Source organism: Taurulus bubalis (genome assembly GCF_910589615.1).
Source record: "Taurulus bubalis genome assembly, chromosome: 14".
Taxonomy (NCBI): Eukaryota; Metazoa; Chordata; class Actinopteri; order Perciformes; family Cottidae; genus Taurulus; species Taurulus bubalis.
In genome coordinates, this window is record NC_136602.1 from 18,798,131 (window position 1) to 18,815,568 (window position 17,438).

Consider the following 17,438-nt stretch of genomic DNA (forward strand, 5'->3'; position numbering starts at 1 on the left):
TGAATGTTCCAGTGTGAGCAACTTGTGCACAAGCGTGTGTTGGTGTGTGCGCGCGCATATCTGGGGTTTGTAAATGGGGGGGGAGACGCTTATTGTCTTTTGGAAATGTACATAGTTTTTTTTTTTTTTTTTTTTTTTAATAACCTGTATTTTTAGCCTTGTTTAGTTTGTGCAACGGCATGTAGTTTTTTTTTTTTTTACGCAGTGGTTTTGTATGTACATGGACATGATTTACCTGAAGAAAATTAATTTACATGTATATGTAAATTCATTTGATATCCCATCATGTGTTGATATACTGTCATGCTGTTGGGAGGGTTCACTACAAGATGGAGAAGGAATGCTGGATTTTATTTTATTTTTTTCTACATTCTTTGTTTGACATTTTGTAGGACTGCCCCTCAACAGGATCACGTGTCTGGCTCACAACATGTAAAACATACGATATTTATGATCTACTGTTTTGCTGGGAAGGTTTCCGGGCCGGTGGCGTGATCATTTAGTACGACATCAGTTTTGCATGTGAGGTTTCCTCATGAAGCCCTGATCTGGCACTTTGTGTGCAAACTGTTAAAACTGACAATCTGATGGGAAAAAAAAAGTCTCACCTTTTGGCGTAGGGCTGTCGATGTTTTCATGTGCACACACAGAAATGCAGCACAATTCTGACATTTTAAAAACGTAACCGTTAACACCCTTAATGTGATTAATTTGTGTCACCTATTTCTAAATGCGACAATTGTTGACTTAATCCTTAAACCTGAGTGTGCCAAACAGGTTTTATGACAGATATATAAATATATATGAACTTTGTTGTTTAAAAAAAAACAATCCATTGCCTCCACTGACTGCAGAACTTTAATGTTATGATGCGAACACTGACTTGAGTCGGGGCATTGGACGCAAATCTCTTGTTTAACAAGACACTGTATAGAAATTCCACTTAAATACTGCAATTAAAGCATCGGTTCCTTGTAGGGAAGCACTCTTATTCAGTGCAGTGCCGATGCTGTAGTATTACAACAGTGAGTATGAATATTTTTGTACAAACAAGGATCTTATTTAGGAAAAGTGACTTCAGGTGCTTTCACAATGTTGGCGTACTCCTTTAACTGTTAAGACCCTGGCTGACTGCAATCTCAGTGTGTACCTCAGCAATCACTAAGAATGAGTTATTAGACTGAGAGCCTTCTTTCTGCACCATCGTGCCTCTTCTCCACGACTGATTTCTAAATCCCCGCTCGGCATGGGACATGTAGGATTGACTTCTTTCAAGACCTGAAACATGACTTTACATACAATCCTCTGCCGTGAGATTTTTGACTCATTTCTACAGAATCGGCTGAGCATGCTGGCTTGAAGCCAAAGAGAAAGAGGAGAACGTACCCATGCCGACTGCTGCTCAGTTATTCACTGGCAAGGTCATTTTCACGCTCGCTCCATGGTCTCTGGTCCGCTCCTGTACACAATGTCACGTCAACCGAAAAGGTTGTTTCTCGGAAATGTGCAGGTTAAAGACATTCATTTCCCCCATATTATCTGGTGATTTTTCACAAATATTTTTAAAAAGGGGATTATTGAACAGAATTTGTGGTTTTCACCTTGTCATTGAGATAAATGGTTATATGTATTTTAGTTTTGTTGTACAGACATTTTGTAATAAAAACCATGATGAAACACAATGAAACGTTCAAATAATGATCACATTCTGCTGAAGTTTTTTTTTTTTTTTTAATTGGGACGGATAATGTTAAAGAAACCATATTGTCCTGAATGAAACCTAATGCGTTGCATAACTGCAACATTGAAATGAAGACAGCGGATTAGGAATAAATATGCCAATGCTACTCTTGCGAGGCATTGAGGGGGAGAGGGGGCAGGAAGAGTGAGCATGCATCTTATCCTAATGTTTCATCTGCATTGCACAACCACAAAATCAAACTGGCCGTAAGATACAAGTAGAAGGAGACTCGTCCCATTTCAAGAGAAAAAAGCAGCGATTAAACAAAGAAAAGCAACATGATACAGTGATTGGTCTAAGCGGTCAAGAATCAGTTAGCATCAGATTCTTGACTGAGTCCTGTACATCTTCATAAACCAAACAAAGTGGCTGTAACGCAAGAGATAATAAGATCACTAAACAGTAGTGCAGCAGAAACCCGACACCATCGACCCTACGAGTCCTCAGAGATCCACAGTGTGAAGAAGGCCTCACGTCTCCCGTCAGTGTCTTCAAACAGCAAAGTGCTGACAGCTAAGAAATCATCACAGATGGTCGGGCTGCCTTCTTTCTTTCTTTCTTTCTTTCAACAATGAAAAATAATGTAGAAGCATGCATTTACACCAGGTAGTATATTTATATTGCTATCGTGAACATACAATATACAAATGCACAGAACAGTTGGAAAGATAGTCGATTAAAAAAATGTGCATGATTTGATCATTTAAAAAATGTTTCCCATTAAAATAGAAATGTTACTCCTGGTACGTCATAGATTTTTTTTTTGGTTTATGAAAACATTTGGAGAGAAAAAAAAAGAAAAAGCTTTTTGTTGTGTATATTTACATTATGAACAAGGATGGAGAAAGACAATGTGCAAATCTGATTCCATGCAAGCAGTTGCATAATGTAGCTCAGGTGCTTGAGTGAAGGGGTTAAGACGGGACCAGAGAGGGAGAAGAAAACAACAACAACAACAACAAGGCTCAAGACCAGGGACGAATGGCATCAACGACTGGCTGTTCATTTTCCACCGCAATAATAAATCATGGAAAAGTTCACGCTGGAAACAACAACACCACAACCAAACGTACATGAAGAAGCATCTTGAGACTAATTCAAACCTCCCGTTACCGACACCCTCCTGAGACATCGAGTCAATAAAACCACCAACCAAGACCGACCTGCTCCATCAATACACGGCACCTCGTGAACTCCAGACCAGGATGAAAAGGTAACGCTGCTGGTAAACAAAACACCTTATAGGAAGTCATAATAACTTATGGAGGAACTCAGGACTCTGAGGATATTTTTAGCCAGCACTCTCCAAACTGGGAAAGGGTTTGAGACGAGAAGATGAACAATATCGGATGTGGATGTTTTTCGATAGACATTTTTCTGATCTTGTGAATTCAAATAAAAACCACAACTCACAGACATACACCACCAAATAGACATACGTTTCAATAAAAAATCATGGTCATCTGCATCCCATCGACAATAAATTAATTACTGAGAATCATAAAGGATGTAAAAACAACAACAATAGCAGTCTCTTGGATACTCGGATGAAATAAACACTGTTGTGTAAGAAATACAACACTGGGTCTGGAGAACTAAAACTAATGTGGAATCAAAAACATGTCTCTTCCCAAAAACGCCAACTTGACATTTCCTAAAAGCCAACCCCAGAAGAGCATGGACATGAATAATGTAACAAGTGCAATGCAATGAGGTCCGTGTGCAATTTCACAAAACCTGCAAAATCCACCATTTCATTGGACTAAATGTGATGGATGGTGACGTCTTTGGGTGATGATTACAGGTGAGCGTTGAGAGCACGAGCATTGAGACAAACTCAGGAAGGACGAGGAAAACAAATGAAGTAAATCATTCATTTGATCCCAATATGACAGTTAAAAAGGCAACGTGAAGGCAAACAAATAAATAAAGAGGACTTGGCATTTAAAATATGAATGCAGTATCGTAAATACGACATGTCGATATGTATGTAACTACAGGTACATATAGGGGTTGAAGGTAGTGGGCTTTTTTTTTTTTCCTATATAGCCTCAAGTCCTCTTGTCTTCAAACAGACAACACGTGAGGAGTTAAGATAAAAATGTTTCAAAAGGAAACAATCTTCTGTAACTGAAAAGGTGCTGTTCCACACTAAGGCAATGATGTTTACAAATGCGTGATAATGGGACAAAAATAAATACACAAACATCTTTTCTCCTCGATATAATAATTACAGGGTTGTCTTTCGGCTGGAGGAGAAAGACGAGGGCGGAGTGAGAGAAAACACAGAGGCTGCAAAAAGTCCAGTGAGCATCTCTCTGCACCTCGACCTCTGTTCTCTCAGTCCTCCGCTGGCTGGCCAGTGTGTCTGTGCTCTGACCGTCTCAAAAACAAGACCAAAGACTTTCATAGTGGCGCCCGAGAGGCCAGCAGAGAGAAGAGTGATGACCCCGTCCAAGTGGGCTTTAACAGTCTTGCAGGGATGAGCCGTTAGTGGTAATCTTCAGACGACCCCGAGACACCAGTGCCACCGCCGCCACACCCCAAAGGCCCATTTTAATCCTGCCCTGTCTGCCTGGCCGCGGCAGACGGATGAACAGCGGGAGGATTACGGCGAGGAGGAGGCAGCTGCGTGGTATTTGACGAAGGCGATGGCTGCCAGCTCTTTGCAGAACTCCTCCAACACGATCACCCCCTCTAGCAGAGTCATGTGGTCGACACTACAGGGAGAAGAGACGGAAAGGTGAGAGGCACACACCAAAAATCAACTCGGAAGATAAGAGCGCGAAAACCACGTGGAGGTACGTACTTGATGCCCTCTGGCTCCAGCCCTAATAATCTCTTCCTCACGAGCAGCAGTTTGGGAGTGAAGTCTGGGATGCGTTGAATCCTCAACATGAGATCCCCCACCACCTAACACACACAAGAACACAAAACAATTACCAACACATCAAAGCGCTGCTTCCATCTGGGCCCGTCTCCTCGGAGTATAGGTGAAGGACTTGTAAATCATTACTACACTCATTGGAGACACTGTAATTACCATACACAAACAACACCATCAACACGGAAATGAGCTGCTTCCAGCCTCTACACTGCCGTTTGCACTATGTGCTACTGGGATAGATTTTCTAAAAATAAATATATATAGTTGGACTAATTCACAGAACAAAAAGAGTGCAGAGGTGCAGTTCTTTGAATTAAAAGCTGGTTGAGCAACAGCATGTATATAGTAAGTAATTGGGATTCACAGAAAGACTGGCACTATTAATACCACTGGCATGTGATAAAAGGCAACAGCTGTCTCTAACATGGCTATTTGTTGCACCAGACACTTTGAAATACAATATCAAACATTGCAAGATACAACACAAAACATTATTTATTTTATCAATAAAGACCAGCAAGAAGTCTTAAAGATTAAATAACAGCGATTGTAAGCTCTGGGCACGGCAGCGTCTGCTATCAATGATGGATCAGATAACGACTATAATCTAGACGGGAGCCTTACCCTGACGATGACGGAGAAAAGAGACCTGCAGCCAGGGGCCAGGTTGATATAAGGGTCCAGCAGGTACTCGTGCAAGTGGGGGTGAGGGAACAAAGACAGCTTGGACAGCACAGCGGTCACCTGCAGGTTGACCTCATAGGGCTGGAGGATAGAGAGGGGAGGGGCATCAGATATACAACTACACAGGATATTAACTAGAGATGAAATGTGTGCCAAAGAAGGGCAATGAATAAATAAACAGTGACACAATAGACAATGAATACAGACCTCCGTTTTAGATTTTATTTCCTAAATGCTACAAGAAACCAATGAGTGCCTATTAGACGTCTTTACAATTCCCATCTAACATCATTTGTTAAATGAGTTTATGGCAAAAGCTCATTTTTATTTTTTTTGCATTTCAAAAAATAGAGCCTCTGCATAATAAGCAGTTCATTTGCATAATATTCCCATATTTTTCTTCTCCTCTTTCCATTAGTGGGCCTCATTTACGCGAATTTGCATAGAACAGTGTTCTCTTGCAGGAAAGAATGGGAACTCAGTGAAAGTCTGTTTAAATCAGAATCAAAACTTAAAGACTTACTTAGTTTGACCTTAAATAACATTGTGTTTTTTTTGCCTGCAGAAAGCAGAATTTGTTCAATGGAATCGGTTGGACATGTCTAGTTACTGGCTAGATAAACCCGATTAGCACGTCTCACAAAACATTGCCTTGGAAATCTGCCATTTGAGATAATTTAGGAATTTATTAGGTTTTTCTATTTTCATCAACTAAAAGGCAGTTGAATTTTGATTCAAGTGGTGCTCCATAAACAGCGGGCTACCTGCTCTATTTGCTCCATGGATTTGTTTACAAGCTGCATTCGTGACTTCCAAAGGGCACTTTTACTGTATCACGGATTGGTGAATCCTAAACAACGCAACAGATATTTCATACACATTTCCATGCAAAAGCGTGCTGTGTTTTCTGAATGATGCGAGCATTATTGCAGCTATAAGGTGGATCCAACTGACCTGATCTAGGATGCGACCCATCCTGTCGAAGAGAACCTTGAGGAAGTGGCCCTCGAAGAATGGGCTGTCCAAGTTACACTTCTCAAAAGGCTTTGGATTTCCCCTCCAGTCCCACCGCTGGCAGACCCCACAATAGTCCCTAAACTGAGGAGAACAATTCATCTTCACTTAGTATCTCTGACACAACGATGAGCAGCACTTTCCATGGACTTGCCTCAGCAGTGAGTTTAATGGTGAAAGACCTCGAGGGAAACATTTAACCAGACTTCTCACCCTCCTGCTCTTTGTCGAGTGCATCTCAAGCCTTAAACATACTGTAGAACGAGCTTCACCTGTCTGTGTGCATCTCTGAGGTAGGTGTCATAGCCTGTGCCTTCAACATGATACGATGACTTTGCCTCATCGGGCACCAAACACAGGAAACTGCGGGCAACAGAATTTAACAGTTTAACTTCAAGGAAATCAAAGACACATGCTGTGTGTTGTGTAAGGAGCAGACCGTGTACCTGTTGACAATCTTGTGGACCTCAGTCTTCCCGTCAGACTTTAAGTGGTCCGGGCTCTGTGGAGGAGAGGAGCTGAGCCAATCAGAACCAGACAGCCTGCTGTCTGGAGAGAGGTCGTCACCAAACAGGGGATCCTCCTCGAGGTCTCTGTTGAAGGAACACCTTCATTAAAAAGTGTTTATACTCACAAGAACATTATCCAATTGTGATCAGTGCTACTGCGGTGATAACAAACTATGTTCTTGTTTTTGCATTCCTCAACACATTGCTCTGAGGAAAGGGACCCGCTGGTTACAAAAGTGGAAGATACGTCTTCCTTGTCAGTATGTTTTGCGTGGAGTTAAAAGGGAGAAAGTTGTGGTCTTTTATGGGATGAGAGCATTTATTTGGGCTTGCGTTGCACTTCTGCAGTCTAGAGTGTATTCAAGATATGATGTCTACAAAGACATTTATTGAATGTACTGTATCTAGAAGTATGGTTACTATATGACTAGATTTAAAAATGCCACTGACATTCTTCAGCTATTGACCTCTTCTTACACTGTAACCCCCTAACAATAGGATTGTGTCATATCATGTAAATCAAGTATAATCATGTTAGTATACTAATAAGCCTCTTAAAGCAACATTCATATTGATCACATCAATACATTTCCCAGCACTGATATTTAGCAAGTATTGTAAGTTATCAGTGGCTGACATTCATGCCCCACTAACCATGGCTTAAAAAGATTCCCACCAATTGAAACACACAATAAGAAACTGTTTAGTTGAATTGGTGGCACATCTGAAAAACACAGCTAGTTGATGCATTCACTTTATTTCCACTGGTGTGCGTTTGTGCAGATGCTTTTCCAAGTAGGATTCTAAGGCAGCTCAGGGGGTCTATGGTCAGAGGCAGGTCCTTACACGGCATCATGGGGCTGCCCGTTCTCCAGAGGCTCCCGCTCCTCCTGTGGTTTGTTCTCCAGGTAGTTCCTCTCCTCCAGGCTACGCAGCAGCAAGCTGTGGAGGATGTGCTGGTTGGGCTTCTGGATCAGCTGCTCAAATAGCCGCATTGTCATGATGCTGATCTGGGGACACAGAAGGAGGAATGAGCCTCAACTCCCACTATAAACCAAGACTAACATGCCATGTATTTGCCCACTGACAAAAAAACAGTAGGCAGTGGCTGTTCCAAACATCAAAGAAAGATGATTCATCTCTGTTTTGTGTGATGCAAATGTGTGCAATGGCTCTGTCATGTACTAATTAAAAGTCATGCACTTTGGTAAAGCATATGAGTCACTGGAGTCTGGAACTCAGAATCCTTGAAGGGCAGATAGTCATTTGTACTTTAGAATATCAAACAAGTAAAAGAAGAAATAATGGATAAACAGTTTTTATTTTTGTAGGCACATTAATGGAATCAAGTAACGGGAGAAATAAAAAGGCTTGAATGAGTCAGATCAACCAGACATAAATTATGTTAAAAGTACATTTATTAGCAGGACCACATACATGCTGAATAATGATGTGATAAGTACCTCGTCTGACAGGTGGTCGCAGTGCTCGATGAGTCTGTGTCTGAGTGGATTCTGAGCCATCGTAGCTTGAGTCTCTGGCTCCCTCTCCTCTCCGAGCAGGAAGTAAATCATCTCCTGCAGCAGAGCCTTGGATGTCACCTGCCTGATGATCCTGTTCAACAGGGCTGTGGAGGTCAGGATGCCCACCTCGGACCTTTGTGCACCCAAACACACCACGCGTTAATGAGCAGTCACGACACATAACTCACTGACAAGTCCGAGAATTTCAATAAAAGGATGATTGATTGATGATTTAAAGCTAGACTTACGTCTGCATAAGTTGAGGTTCCATAACTGACACAAAGAAACGTTCTCTCACTGCTTTTGCCATCACTGCAGCTGCTGACTGGAAGACAGTGAAGACAAAACATGTACTTCAGCCTTCTGTGGCTTTCAGATAGTAAAACAATTTAATTTTCTTTTAGTCACTCGATTCGGACGACAACACGACACATTAAAGCAGTGAGTCAGCGTTGGTTAAGGACCTTCTGAGCCTCTTTGATGAGCTGGTCACAGAAATCTAGCCAGGACAGGAAGGAGATGAGAGCCCTCTTCCCTGTAAAGAGAGCAGCATCCTCCTTCAGATTATAAACATCCAGACTGAAAGAGAGAAGACAAAAAATATTAAAGGTTTGATACAAATCTACCAAAGTATCCACTGCATGTAGCATTTCACAGAGAATGCCATTTAAAAAGTGTCTTAACTAAGGTTATCTGTCTCAACCAGCTAAGCAGAGGAGGTCTTGCACAGAAATGCAGTGGGAATCATAATTGTATGTTCTTGCCTTGCTGTTAGCTGGTTATTGGCTTTTATTTCATAACGGATGACTATAGATTTAGATTGCATGGACCCAGTAGTAGTGGTGAAATGCTGCCCCCTATTGGTTTGGAGCATGTGGGACAAACACTACACATTGCACCTTTAAGGGCTACCAGCTAGTTCAAAAGAAATACAAACTTCAGATGACAACACAACTAAAATGTGTGAAAGTGGTGTTTGAAAGTCTTGAAATATGTGGTTATAGAAAGTAAACACTAGAGAGAAATGTACCCCCAATTGACCGACTCCACTGTCTCAATGTCCAAGGGGTCCATGGACTGTGGCAGGGCTTTATAGAAGGAGACCAGCCTGGCAGTCAGGAGCTCACAGAGCTCAGTGTTTTCAGTTAAACACTTGGCAGCTGCAGGCTCTGGTAAACTGACCAGCAGCATCAGGCCCTCACATGCCTTCACCACTATCCTGCCATCCTGAGTAGGGAACAAATGGAGACAGGTCATGATTACAGACTTTCAACCCCAGTAACGTAAGTTAAATTAACCAAAATCCTTTGCAGGAAAATAACTTACAGGGCTCTTTGTGAGGTTGAGCAGCGAGGTGACAAGATTGTAATTGTTGCTGTTATTATTGTTACTTCCGGCAGTAGAGGAGGAGGAAGCAGCTGCAGCCTGAGGCTCCTCTGGGCAACCGGCCTTTTCCTCTACCAGAGACTGACCGGTGTCTGGAGCCAACACATTCCCCTTCACTACCTCTGTTTCTCCAGGACTCTTTTTCTCAGGCCTCTTTGACTTGTTCTGCAAACATCATAAATAAAAGATTTATTCGCTCAACTTTTGCTAGTAATATATACAGATGAATATTTATGACCCATGTTCAATCTTTTCTTCCCTAGTGTCATAACAACTTACCTCAAGGAAGAAGTTGACAAGATATGGGTCCTGCTTCAGTTTGGCACAGACTATACAAAGGAACTGAATCTCTTCATTTTCTGTCGGAGCAGTCAGCACCTCTCCACACAGACGGATCAGTTTCTGACGGAGGAATGTCACAGTCGCAAGGGAAAAAAAATTACGAATAACCTCTCAGTCAGCAGACCATTGTTGAGGAGGACTATCTGAAATAACTGAAAGCCAGACTGTATTACTTCTCACCTGAACAGGTCTGTGGACATTGATGTGTGGCAGGAGAGGTTGACGAATGTGTGCGAGCAGCTTTGTGTAGAAGGTGAGCACCTGCTGCTTCATTCCTGGAGGACACTGATTGAAAAATCAGAGAAACAGAATATGTTAGAATTGATTCTATACCAATATAGAAATGTCCCCACCCTGTGTGGCAATAGCTTTCAGTACAGATTTATTGAAGGGTCTACCAAAATATTATGTTCACATTAGAGGTGACCCCAAATAGTCGACTATTGGACGATTTGATGTAAGGACCCTGATTTGTAGTGACGGGAAAATGTGGTAATGAAACCGGATCATTTGTCATTCATAAATAACAACATGGCTATTTCAAAACTAAAGTATAGGCCCAGATTTATAAATCAGAATCATCATATGAGAACGTAGCTCTACCAGAGCACTATAACTATGTATATTTTATGAATGATTCCCTAAAGATTTGATGAGAGGCGCTTAGAAGCTGCTGTTCGCAGCGCATATAACAGCGGTTTGCGGCTTGCATCTCTCTCTTTTGATCAGCGCTCCGTGTCAGTACTACAGACAGGACCCTCTGCAACTACACACAGACACACAACAAACCGGTCTGTCCATTATTTGGAAACCACAGCGAAGCAATAGTAACATGTATCTCGGCCCATAATGTTTTTGTTTCTACTATTTTTCTATAGATGCATATCTTTCTATAGATGCATATCTTTCTATAGATGCATAACGCTCAATGAGCAAGAATGCAAGTGATATGCATGTTTTCCTGGAGGTATAGTTCATGTAGTTACCAAAGCATGACTGCCTTACATCTGCCTTGCCCAAGGTGTAGAGAGTCTCCAGGATCTTGTGGTGTAGGAGATACTCCATGCAGGGTCCTGTCTCTCCAGACTCCCTTTCCCTTTCCTCCTGGGTCAGGATGTCCAGCATCTGTTCCAGGTGGGATGGGATGTTGGTGTCTGTGACTGGAGCTTTGTCATCTAACAGGGGAATACAAGGAACCATGTCAGATCCTCTGTCTGTCAATTTGATATGGACATATGGGAAAAGACCACCACACGATGGAAGTGCCTAAAGTGTAAACGCTTCTGCATTCCATCATCTGACCACGGTCGTTGCGGAAGGTTCACTGAAACATGAAGCAGTTTCTGGTGGACCTGAATTATTTACATCCGATTTTGCGTGGAATCCAAAGCAGGCGCATTGATGACGAGCTTTAAGAATAATTACTTAGAAATAGCCAATCGTCTCGCTCATGGTCATGTTAAATTATGCAGGTCACATAGAGTAATACGTATTAAATTGGGACTGTTTCAGAGCCAGTTGAAAGTTCCTCACAGTAGCTTTAAATTAGTTATCATGTGGACTGCCTTCTGTGACTTTGAAATAATAAATAAAAGTTAATTGAAGTCACAAGTGTGCAAAATATGTGATTAAATGCCCCTGAGAAAGGCTCTGCTACATAATACTCATAATAGAGATTATCCCCATCAGCTGTTCAGAGGACATTTTGTGAAACTGGCTTAATTGGGAAAACTGCTGCAAAGAAACTGCCCCTTGTATTGAAGAATAAGAAAAGGAGACTTTGATTGCCCAAATTGGGCGGCAGTAATTCACATAGAAGTTGTCTTTACGTGACTGGGTTTAACCATCAAGTACATACACAGGTGCAAAGCGTACGATTTCTACTTGAGCAGATCCCACAGGCAAACATAAAGGAAGCACTAACAACTAGCATGGCATTCCAAGAATATTTCACAAGTATGCATTTCTTCAATAACATTCTCGTTGCACCACCTGTGTTAATTTTCTATACATTGGTGCTCCACGCGCAGGTGATTTACTAGTTTACTAGTTTACTAGCAACAGAAAATGTAATGATCAAACAATGACCTCAAAAAAATCTTAGAATGCTACCATTTGCTTGCATTTTCTGGTGCCATTGGTACAAAAGACATCAACAACGTTGAACGCAACCTGCACAACAATCAACCGTAACAGGTGTTAACTTATTCAAGCAGACTTTTCTTACCAGAAGTCTCAATGTAATAATGTGTAATGGCTTTCCAGTGATAGACAAAGTCCTCCTGCAAAGGCAGCGACGGGGCAAGCTGAAAAAGAAAAGTGCAAACATAAGCATACCATACTTACACTGGTGGCCAAGAGAGACATCATAGCAACAGGTCTGTTTCAGACACTTTCAAACAGAGACTGATTGGTCTTGGAAATGTATCGTCTATCTTACAATTAACCATGTCATCTCTGCGATTAATGATTTCTAATGTGCAACCTCAAGCTGGCTTTGATCAATGTGCTGTGAAGTTTTCTAAATGTTTAATAATGGGGATTGACTTTCACCTTTGAGTGACAGTAAGGTTAATACATGTCATGGGTCTAACCATACACACCAATAAGCTTTATGGCAGAATTAAGAGATGACAAGTTAATATTACGCCGGAAGTCGAACGTGTTCAAGTTGGGGTCACCTGCCCAGCGTCTATTGGTTAAAACCCGTGAGGTGAAGCAGCTTGAAACCTGTTTTCTGGCAGGTTATTGAGGGTTTCTAGCTAACGCTGGCTAACGTGTAACAAAGCTAAGCTTCCCCAAAAAAATGAAAGAAGCTGTGGGAGTGAAAAACGTTTGCGCAACATGAAACAAGGCTGTCGGGTCGTTTCGACATCAACTCCTCGTGATAAGACTCCGCTGTTTGAAACGAGAAAGCATTGCGATCTATGACGTTACCTAACGGTTAAGCTTTTTTTTTTTAGCTCAAACGTGAATAGTTGTCAGTTAGCATTAGCGGCTAACTAGTTCAGATTGGCCAAACTACCTTAAACGCGGACGATTGTCTGCAATGAAACTAGGCAATAGGAGAATGTGTTAGTAATATAAACGAACAGATAAATAAACACACCCACTTATATACATATGAATACATATATTATCGACAAGTACAACCACATTGACAGGACAAACACAAAACGCTAACATTAGCTTGCTGCTAACCAGTTAGCTCGCTAGCTAGCAGCGTTAGCCCTAATGCTGACGTTGTGTGTGACGTCCAGAGGGCCCTTTTAAACTAAATACACGATACACAAAATCAAGCCATTGGATAAATATGTGCTGTTGGTTAAAAAAAACTCACCGCTTCCACAGCATGCTGAAGAATGGACGTAAATTTCGAGAACATTTTGTTCTTCGACTGGACTATTTTCTCCCGAGAAGAACGAGAGAATTCCTCTATCTTCTTCCTGTTGTTGCCGCCTCGATCCAGATTGGTGGTTTCATAAACTGACCCTTGTAACGAAATAATGAAGGTGAGCAATAAAACCGTAACACGCTGGCGTCCACAGGTATTCACAGGCCTGGCCTCAACCACTGTAAACAAGACGTCTACAGGCTCCAGTACGTAGTTGAGCCCACTGTGGACACGGTGGCACTTCCTTCGCCAAACACCAACTGTTTTACTCCACCAGGGGGCGCATGCGCACAAAGCATCGGCGTGTGATTACTGACCACGATCAATGCATACAAATGAAGACGGCGGCCAATGCGTTCAATCAGGGACGGTGTGAGCTATAATTTCAGCTTGGAAGCAACACTCAATACGCCCATGATAAATATAAAAGCAAGTATGGGGTTCCGATAACCAAGCAATACATGTCACAAGGAAACGATCCGGTGAGCTGGAAAATCAATCGATTATGCTCCCACATAATGTACGGATGTGGGCTCTTTTTTTCCCTGATATTGCAGTGTTTTTTCCTACATAGGGCTGAGGTTATACAAAGAGTCACTGCTTGTAGGATCAAGTTGAGGAGTCCACGTGACGAATTGGCTGGATCGACAAATATGAGCCTTAAGTAGCCGGATTTATGGAGAGGAAAAAAAATGCAAAATAACATTCATTGCTCCGGAGCTCCTGTCAACTTTGTGATTTAACCCAACTACCACGTCCAGAACAGCACAGTCATCCCAGACGGGAAAAAAAAAAAGTAGGCTAGTCGGTTTAACGTTAAGGCGACCCGACAGCGGCTGCAGGCAAGGACATTTCGAGCATTATTTAATTCATAACTCCGTAATTCTGCTATATTATGTTCAAATATGGACATAAACTTGTTGAAAAATAAAAAGGATGCTGTCTGTTCCAGGACACGCCCTGTCGCTGGAAAGTGCTCTCTTACATCGCGCAGCCGGGTCTAGTCTATACAAATCGCAGGCTGAATGCTTCCCCGCGTTTAATCCCATTAAATGACAACCAAACACTTCAAAGTAATAATAATATCAGGCTGCCAACCGGTCTTTTCCCCTCCTCCAAAGCTGCACCGGGGCATCTCCTCCAGGTTATTATCTCGGCAAAGAAAGAGAGGCTCTACCTACCGGGCATGTCTGCTAGAGGTGAGTATCTTTTGCCGCAGAAGCTTTCATAACAATATATCTACAGGAAAAAAAGTCTCTTAGTTCTTTTGGGTGGGGGTCTCGGTTCAAGAATGAAAGCAATGTAGCAGAGAGCCCGTTTGCGTCGCCTTTGGGAGGATCGGGCTGCGATAATGACACTGTTATTGTAAGTAGGTTACACCGGGAGGGTACAGCTGAAACTACAGCTTCCACTGCTGCAGCCCTTTCCACACAGCCCACAACTTACTCTGTTCAAATGACCACTCTATTGCAATCTATAAATAGATCACACCTTAAAAAAATGAAATAAATCCCAGCTGTGATAATGAACCTTATCTGATTGCTGTTTCTTTTTACCATCTGACATTGTCCTTAATCAGGGGTGATGATGCACATTAGGGGATGCACACACCCTAATTGTTGCCTCGGTGAATCTGTTGATGGAGGACTTGCATATTCATAATTGGTTGGTTGTGATACAGTGGAGTGGTGAAATATGAGGGTTATTGTACTTGTCAAGCGTTTAGCTGGTGAGGTGACAAAAAAGTACATCATTTATGGGAAAAGAAGGAACACAAATGCAAACTATCATTTGGTGCAACAATCTCAACTTGTCTGAGTCGAGGAGACGTTTTTATTTCTTGTTGAGCTTAAATCAGTTTATACCCGCAACGACACAGGCGGAGTGTGTTTGTGGTCCCATCAGGTGGCCTTTTGAGGGTTTGTGTCAGGTGACTTTGCTCTCTGGCAGAAGAGATACATAGCCTCCAGCTGTTCCTGCTATATCCTGTTCAGGTGGTCTGACTGTGAGATTGTGAGCTGGATAAAAAAACATTGTATTAAATCACGTGTTATGGGTCTGAGCCTGTTATTGCGTGAACTATGTATAAAGAAGCTCAAGCTGTACAGTATGTCATCCCCTTCAGACTCTGTATGGTTGAGCCCATGTAGCATGACGGCTATGCCCTCCCCCCACACCCCCCTCATCACTGATGTGGCCTATCTGTCCTCCATGGCTGCTGCTGGAGATCGATGGAGCTCAGAGCCCACCGCTTGACGGCCCCCCTGTGGTACATAGATCTGATTAGCAGGCTCAAGGCCATGCAAGCAGCCAATCATTATTCATGAGAAGTACCTGCACCCTACAGTTCTGGCAATTGCCTCTGTGTTGGCTCCACAAGGATGTGAGGCTATTCATTTATTATCACAGATAACTCAGGCACATTGATGCAAACAGCATTCTCTGTAACAATATGTCTCATCAAATAGATATTCCTCACGAGCCAGGCTGAGTCAATGCCCTTTTCGGTTGCACTGGCTTGTAGTACTCCCATCTCACATGCACTGGACATCGTGATTCACAAGAGTTAACCAGAGGACAGACATTATTTATGTGTAGATAATAATTCAGAATATCTTTTGTGGAAATATATTTTCTTTCTATACGCTTTGAAGAGAATCTGAACGCACGTTCCAACATGTTTTGGCCAGTCAGAGTGTATTTTGAATGGTTTTCATGCTTCAAAAGAAAATTGTATCATTTACTTGATTTTTTTAAAGAAACATGCCAAATATATTCCATTTCCAGCTTCCCAACAGTGAGCATTCTGCTGCTTTCCTTTGTCAAATGTGATCATAAATTCACATCTTGGTTGGTTGGTTGGCCGAAACAAACAATTGGAAGACATCCCATTGGGCTCTATAAATGAATGATTATTAAAAAAGTAACAATTAATTATAGTGGATTACTGTAAATAATGGACATTAACCCCTTGGTCCTCATTAATGTCTGAAGTATCAGTGTTGTTGTATTATTTCAGGTATTGTAGCATCTATAAATCTGAAAGGCAAGATCTAAAATATGTCAGCATATCGAAACATTTTCCTCCCCACAGACCGCAGGAAGTAAAAACAAAAAAAGGCCTCAAATGACTCCCCTTTTCCCTCGTAGTAAGCATTTATGATGACCGGCCCCTCCCTCAGTTGCCCAAGCATTAGCCATTACTGTGCTCTCAGTCTTGCAGTCGCCAACTCCCCCCCACCCTCTTATCAGCACAGGGCCATCAGCCTTTACCTTGCTAGTGATGCTCTTCCATTAGTCACCCTACCTCCTAATACACCCTTGAGGCCACACCGCTCTATCTGGACCTCTCAGTCTCATCATATTTCCTGTGCTGTTTTTCTTCTTCTCCTGTCTAGAATCTCTTTACATGATTTCTTTTTGAAGTAAAAACCTTGTAGTTTTTTCTATAATACAACTTTTATCAGAGCCGATATTGTATATTATTCCAAGCAGGGCCTTTACGTTCCTTCCAACCCGTAAGCTGCTGCAGCGAGTCTGTCATTAATGTGCATCGAGCAGTTAGAGAGGAGCAACTGAGAGTTAAGGGCTTTGTTCAAGGTCGCATGGGTAATGGCATTCATCAGAATACTCCATCTTCTCCCTCTTGGTTCAGGAAATCACCTTAAAACCTACTACAGTTACCTCATTCAGCATAATCTCGTAATTTATTTTTATAGTTTGCTGTTCTGCTATCATTGGTTCTCTGCCATTTGCGTTGCCTATTCATACGTGGATTAATGTATTGTTCCTCTTGGTCCACGGGAGCCACTTATCTCTGCACCGCTGCAGAATCCTAAAACAAACACGCTGGACGGCAGAGTTCTCACACATGTGGGCCACTGCTGTTCGTCCTGCTACTCCTAATTGCATTGTCACATTTTATAGCTTATTTCATAGACGTTTTTGATGGCATTGT

At 42.1% G+C, this 17,438-nt stretch overlaps 1 protein-coding gene across 1 annotated transcript; it reads right to left on the reverse strand.

Annotated features, from left to right (window-relative positions):
* Positions 1–3,607: 3,607 nt before the first annotated feature.
* On the reverse strand, positions 3,608–13,471 carry fhip2a (FHF complex subunit HOOK interacting protein 2; the record flags this gene model as incomplete). Its single annotated transcript, XM_079230055.1, has 17 exons — positions 3,608–4,461; positions 4,551–4,654; positions 5,253–5,393; positions 6,267–6,410; positions 6,599–6,689; positions 6,773–6,919; positions 7,682–7,845; positions 8,299–8,491; positions 8,607–8,683; positions 8,823–8,937; positions 9,389–9,585; positions 9,685–9,909; positions 10,024–10,146; positions 10,267–10,371; positions 11,092–11,261; positions 12,314–12,392; positions 13,427–13,471. The coding sequence occupies 17 exons, from the start codon at positions 13,469–13,471 to the stop codon at positions 4,350–4,352; spliced, it is 2,232 nt and encodes a 743-aa protein (XP_079086181.1). The 3' UTR covers positions 3,608–4,349.
* Between the last annotated feature and the right edge of the window lie 3,967 nt (positions 13,472–17,438).